We start from the raw sequence: 5,415 nt of genomic DNA, 5'->3' as shown, positions 1-5,415 counted from the left end.
GAGCAGGAGCCACACACTCTGTAGAGCAGGACACACACTCTGTAGAGCAGGACACACACTCTGTAGAGCAGGAGCCACACACTCTGTAGAGCAGGACACACACTCTGTAGAGCAGGACACACACTCTGTAGAGCAGGAGCCACACACTCTGTAGAGCAGGAGCCACACACTCTGTAGAGCAGGAGCCACACACTCTGTAGAGCAGGACACACACTCTGTAGAGCAGGACACACACTCTGTAGAGCAAGACACACACTCTGTAGAGCAGGAGCCGCACACTCTCTGTAGAGCAGGAGCCACACTCTGTAGAGCAGGAGCCACACACTCTGTAGAGCAGGAGCCACACAGTCTGTAGAGCAGGAGCCACACACTCTGTAGAGCAGGAGCCACACAGTCTGTAGAGCAGGAGCCACACAGTCTGTAGAGCAGGAGCCACACACTCTGTAGAGCAGGACACACACTCTGTAGAGCAGGACACACACTCTGTAGAGCAGGAGCCACACACTCTGTAGAGCAGGAGCCACACACTCTGTAGAGCAGGACACACACTCTGTAGAGCAGGAGCCACACTCTGTAGAGCAGGAGCCACACACTCTGTAGAGCAGGAGCCACACACTCTGTAGAGCAGGACACACACTCTGTAGAGCAGGAGCCACACACTCTGTAGAGCAGGACAACACTGTGTGGTTGCTGGGCCTGTGACGTCACGGCGTTGCTCTCTCCTGATTGGCTCTCCCTCTTGTGTCTTTCAGGTGCTGTTCTGAGCTGGAGAGAGAGCGTTTCATCTGTGCCTTATTCACTCTGAAAACACATTATTATTATTATTATTGCTGCATCAAATCTTTCAATTATTAGTGAAAAACCATTGCAATTGTCACTGATTTTGGGGAGTAATTATTATACAAGCCACTTTAAAATCAAAAATATAAAACTTGAATTGGCCTTGTACAATTTAGCACCTTTTAAAGAACACAACTGAAAGAACTAGAAAAGTATCATAAAAGTGAAATACAAGTTTATTTAGGTCAAATAAACGGCACTTTCTTAAGAATAGTGCCTCTAAATTAAATAGTACAAGAAAAGTGTAAAAGAAGGCGTAAAATGATGGAGAGTTTAGTGTTATAATCACATTTGTGGACGTTTTGCTCGTGTTTATTTGTCGTTTTTACACATTTTAAAGTACGTAGAGCTCAGAATAAACCTTCAGGTGAACAGTTGGCAGGGTACGAGTCAGATCCGGCCTCGGACCATGTGACGAGCACGTTTCGCCGCGGACCCTCTCTCCTCTTCAGGCTTCATGTTTTGGGGGCCCCCCGGTGCCCCCGCCCTTGCTGGACCCCCCCGCCTGCACCACGGCTGCACCGCCCGCTCACCTGGTTGCCATGCCCACGGAGACTTTGGCCCCGCCCTCTCTGGCAGATAACAAGGCCCCGGGCCCCGCCCCCCCATTCGGCGCCTCGGTGCCTCTGCGCATTCTCAACAAAGGGCCCGACTACTTCAGGAGAACGGTACGGGACTGGAGTGCGGACGGGACTGGAGTGCGGACGGGACTGGAGTGCGGACGGGACTGGAGTGCGGACGGGACTGGAGTGCGGACGGGACTGGAGTGCGGACGGGACTGGAGTGCGGACGGGACAGGAGTGCGGACGGGACTGGAGTGCGGACGGGACTGGAGTGCGGACGGGACTGGAGTGCGGACGGGACTGGAGTGCGGACGGGACTGGAGTGCGGACGGGACTGGAGTGCGGACGGGACTGGAGTGCGGACGGGACTGGAGTGCGGACGGGACTGGAGTGCGGACGGGACTGGAGTGCGGACGGGACTGGAGTGCGGACGGGACTGGAGTGCGGACGGGACTGGAGTGCGGACGGGACTGGAGTGCGGACCGACCGGACTGGAGTACGGACGGGACTGGAGTACGGACGGGACTGGAGTACGGACTGGACTTAGTCATTATCTGGACCGGTCTAAACTCACTTCTGGACACAATTTCTTGCATTTTTATTCACAGTTTCTTCTTTAATATTTACTACTTGATGTTTGCGTTTTCAGACTTCCGTTATGAAGAGTCGCCTTATAAAACAATACTCATCGAATTTAGAAAAACAGATACTCAAATTCACAAAAATAAAACCAATTAATAGTATAAGAATGGTCTGGATTTTTATCACAATGAAATATAAAAGTAACAGAACTACTGAGTCACCATCAGGACGACTGTGAGCTGAGACCAGGACATGAGAGGTGTAGTTCCCTCTGCAGACAGTAGATGGAGCAGAAACTCAGTGAGTCCAGGCGGAAACGGCAGACGCAGATGTCATTTTGTTTGTTCTAAACTCTAAAACTAAAGATCATCAATAGAGCGTTTGAAGACCAATAACGACACAAATAATGCATCATATTTGTCCTTAAACAGGTTTGCTGGAGTTAAGTTCTGGGTTTTATTAAGAGCTATCGAACATTGGCGCGTTAGAAGTGTCACGATAAATCGGTCGGGTCGTAGTTGTGACGCCCGAAGCCGTTGTCACTCCTTTTCCGTCGCGTCAAAATGGCGTCCGAGGCGTGTTTGGGCGGCCCTCGTCCCGGCGAGCGATCTAAAGTGTGGAGCGTTCCTCAGGTGGAGCCGAACCCGAAGCGTCTGAGCGCCGTGGAGCGTCTGGAGGCGGACAAAGCCAAGTATGTCAAGAGCCAGGAGGTCATCAACGCCAGGCAGGAGCCCATCAAGCCCCCGGTGCTGGCCAAACCCACGGCGGCGCTGCTGTCCCGCCGCGAGCGAGGGGGCCCCGGGGCCGGGCCGGGCGGGGCGCTGCCCTTCAAGGCCTCCAACAACAACGCCAAAGCGGAGCACTGCGGCAAAGGGGGCGGCGCCAAACGGGAGAACCTCAACCTGGAGATCCTGAAGAACCTGCTGAACTCGGGGCCCGGGGCCGAGGGCTTTGGAGGCGGAGCCAAGAGCGCCGTGCTGAGGTCGTCCGGGGGAATGGCACGCAGCTGGACCCCGTCCGGGTGAGGCGCACTTTATACCGACACACTTTATATCGACACACTTTATATCCACACACTTTATATCCACACACACTTTATATCCTCTGGTGCAGAGCTCCTCAATAGTTTTTGATATATCGATACCTGAGTGAGTATCGATATATCGCTGTGTCGATATCAGTGGTTTAAAGCTGCTTCTCTCCACAGCGTGCCGCTGACCTACAGATCCACCATGACCCTGAACGAGCAGCCGTCAGACTCCGCCCCGAGCCCGGGCACCTCTCACTCCCTGCGCTCCTTCTCGCACTCGCTCAAAGTCCTGCCCATCACCAGCAGTGGGCGCTGTAGTCCTCTGCTGGGCGCCAACCTGAACCTGAGCCGGCGCCGCGCTGACTCCACCCTCCCCGAGCGCTCGTGCTCGCCGCTGCCTCCTCTGCTCACCTCGCACTCCTCCTCCGACCTGCTCAGACTCTGCAACGGCAAACCTCTGCGCGCCGCCCGCTCCAGCAGCTCGTCGGCGCCGCCCATCCCGCCCAAACCCAACCTGGCGTCGCTCCCGCCGCCCGCGCTCTCCCTGTCCTTACCCCCGCCGCGCCCGATGCAGTCGCCCTTATCGTACGACAACACGACTCCGCAGTCCCTGCCGTGCGACCCGGCCGACTCCTCCGACGCCAACAATGAGTCCGGCTCGTCCGCCACCCGCCGCTCGTCCCTGCACCGCTCCAAGTCGGACCTGTCGGATCGCTACGCGCGAGCCGGCGCCGACGTCGAGCGCTTTTTCAACTACTGCGGCCTGGACCCCGAGGAGCTGGAGTCGGTGGGTCCGGAGAGCTTCGCCCGCGCCAACTCCGACATCGTCTCGCTGAACTTCAAGTCGGCGTCCATGATCTCGTCTGACTGCGACCGGTCGAGGAGGTCTTCCAACGACGGGCTCTCGGACGCCGACGACGAGGCGGAGGAGGAGGAGGAGGGGGCCGGAGAGAGGGTCCCGTACGGGATCTCGGCCGTGGAGCGGAACGCCAGAGTGATCAAATGGTTGTACAGCATCAAGCAGGCCAAGGAGACGCAGAAGGTCTCGCACGTCTAGACCGTTCTGAAGGTCTCGCACGTCTAGATCGTTATGAAGGTCTCGCACGTCTAGAGCGTTCTGAAGGTCTCGCACGCCTAGATCGTTATGAAGGTCTATCACGTCTAGACCGTTCTGAAGGTCTTACACGTCTAGACCGTTCTGAAGGTCTTGCACGTCTAGACCATTCTGAAGGTCTATTACGTCTAGATCGTTCTGAAGGTCTCGCACGTCTAGAGCGTTCTGAAGGTCTCGCACGTCTAGACCGTGATGAAGGTCTATCACGTCTAGAACGTTATTAAGGTCTATCACGTCTAGGCCGTTATGAGGGTCTCGCACGTCTAGACCGTGATGAAGGTCTATCACGTCTAGAGCGTTCTGAAGGTCTCGCACGTCTAGGCCGTTATGAGGGTCTCGCACGTCTAGACCATTATGAAGGTCTATCACGTCTAGACCGTTCTGAAGGTCTATCACGTCTAGACCGTTATGAAGGTCTCGCCCTTCTTGACCGTTATGAAGGTCTCGCACGTCTAGACCGTTATGCAAGAGGTTCTGAGGGTCTCGCACGTGTAGACGATCACGCGAGGGCTTCCGACCGCTCGCCGCACAGGTCGGAACTCACGGGGGAAAAGACTGCTGACCGATCAAAACATAAAACGCACGAAGGAATAAAGCTGACGAACAAAACGCAAGAGGAAATGTCAAGTTTGGACAAAAAAAAGTCTTGTGTGAAACTTGAAACGACCTATTGCCGAAGCGCGTCGGACGATGGAACTCACGGGACTGAGAAGAGTCAAATGCACTATGATTGTTACATAGTTTGTCTCTTCAAAACATTCAACTCACAAACCAGATATGTGTCCGAGAACTGGATGGAGACGCGACCTTTTTCAAATCAAGAGAGTCTCTAGACCGACCAATGAGAGAGCGGAACGAGCCACATGTCACTAATGCGTTTGCAGGCGCATCCTTCCGCTCAAATTTGACCATCAAACGCTGGAAAGTGTTAATGATTCTTGTAATTCTGGACTTTCACGTGAACCGATAACCTTCAAATTCCCACGTAATAGTATATATTTTTTTTACTCTAAAACACGTAAGAAAAAAGACCTTTTGCGTCATCGAAGCAAAATGTCAAAAAAGACATTTTCGTCAATACTGTATTCTCTGGAGTATAAGTCGCACCAGCCAAAAAATGCATAATAGAGAAGAAAAAAACATATAAGTCGCACTGGAGTATAAGTCACATTTTTGGGTTAAATTTATTTGATAAAATCCGAGACCTAGAACAGACATTTCATCTGTAAATGCAGTTTAAAATAATAACAGATGAGAACATGGTGAAGAGGTGTACGTATGCTAAC

General features: G+C 53.3%; 1 protein-coding gene across 1 annotated transcript; it reads left to right on the top strand.

The window, feature by feature from the left end:
* The first annotated feature begins 1,194 nt into the window (after window positions 1-1,194).
* fam110b (family with sequence similarity 110 member B) lies at window positions 1,195-5,415 on the top strand. Its single transcript, XM_072440569.1, has 4 exons — window positions 1,195-1,508; window positions 2,618-3,006; window positions 3,193-4,057; window positions 4,571-5,415. The coding sequence occupies exons 1-4, from the start codon at window positions 1,383-1,385 to the stop codon at window positions 4,583-4,585; spliced, it is 1,395 nt and encodes a 464-aa protein (XP_072296670.1). The 5' UTR covers window positions 1,195-1,382; the 3' UTR covers window positions 4,586-5,415.

This window comes from Eucyclogobius newberryi, unplaced genomic scaffold, assembly GCF_026437365.1.
Source record: "Eucyclogobius newberryi isolate DKJ021-1_F unplaced genomic scaffold, fEucNew1.0.hap1 SCAF_12, whole genome shotgun sequence".
Classification (NCBI taxonomy): domain Eukaryota; kingdom Metazoa; phylum Chordata; class Actinopteri; order Gobiiformes; family Gobiidae; genus Eucyclogobius; species Eucyclogobius newberryi.
This window is presented reverse-complemented; position numbering and strand designations above follow the sequence as displayed.

What these genes read in the sequence shown, in the direction of transcription:
- fam110b (XM_072440569.1), top strand. Translation starts at nt 1,383, where the DNA reads ATGCCCACGGAGACTTTGGCCCCGCCCTCTCTGGCAGATAACAAGGCC. An exon ending in CCGACTACTTCAGGAGAACG is followed by an intron (nt 1,509 to 2,617) that starts GTACGGGACTGG and finishes AGCGTTCCTCAG; the next exon opens with GTGGAGCCGAACCCGAAGCG. An exon ending in CGCAGCTGGACCCCGTCCGG is followed by an intron (nt 3,007 to 3,192) that starts GTGAGGCGCACT and finishes TTCTCTCCACAG; the next exon opens with CGTGCCGCTGACCTACAGAT.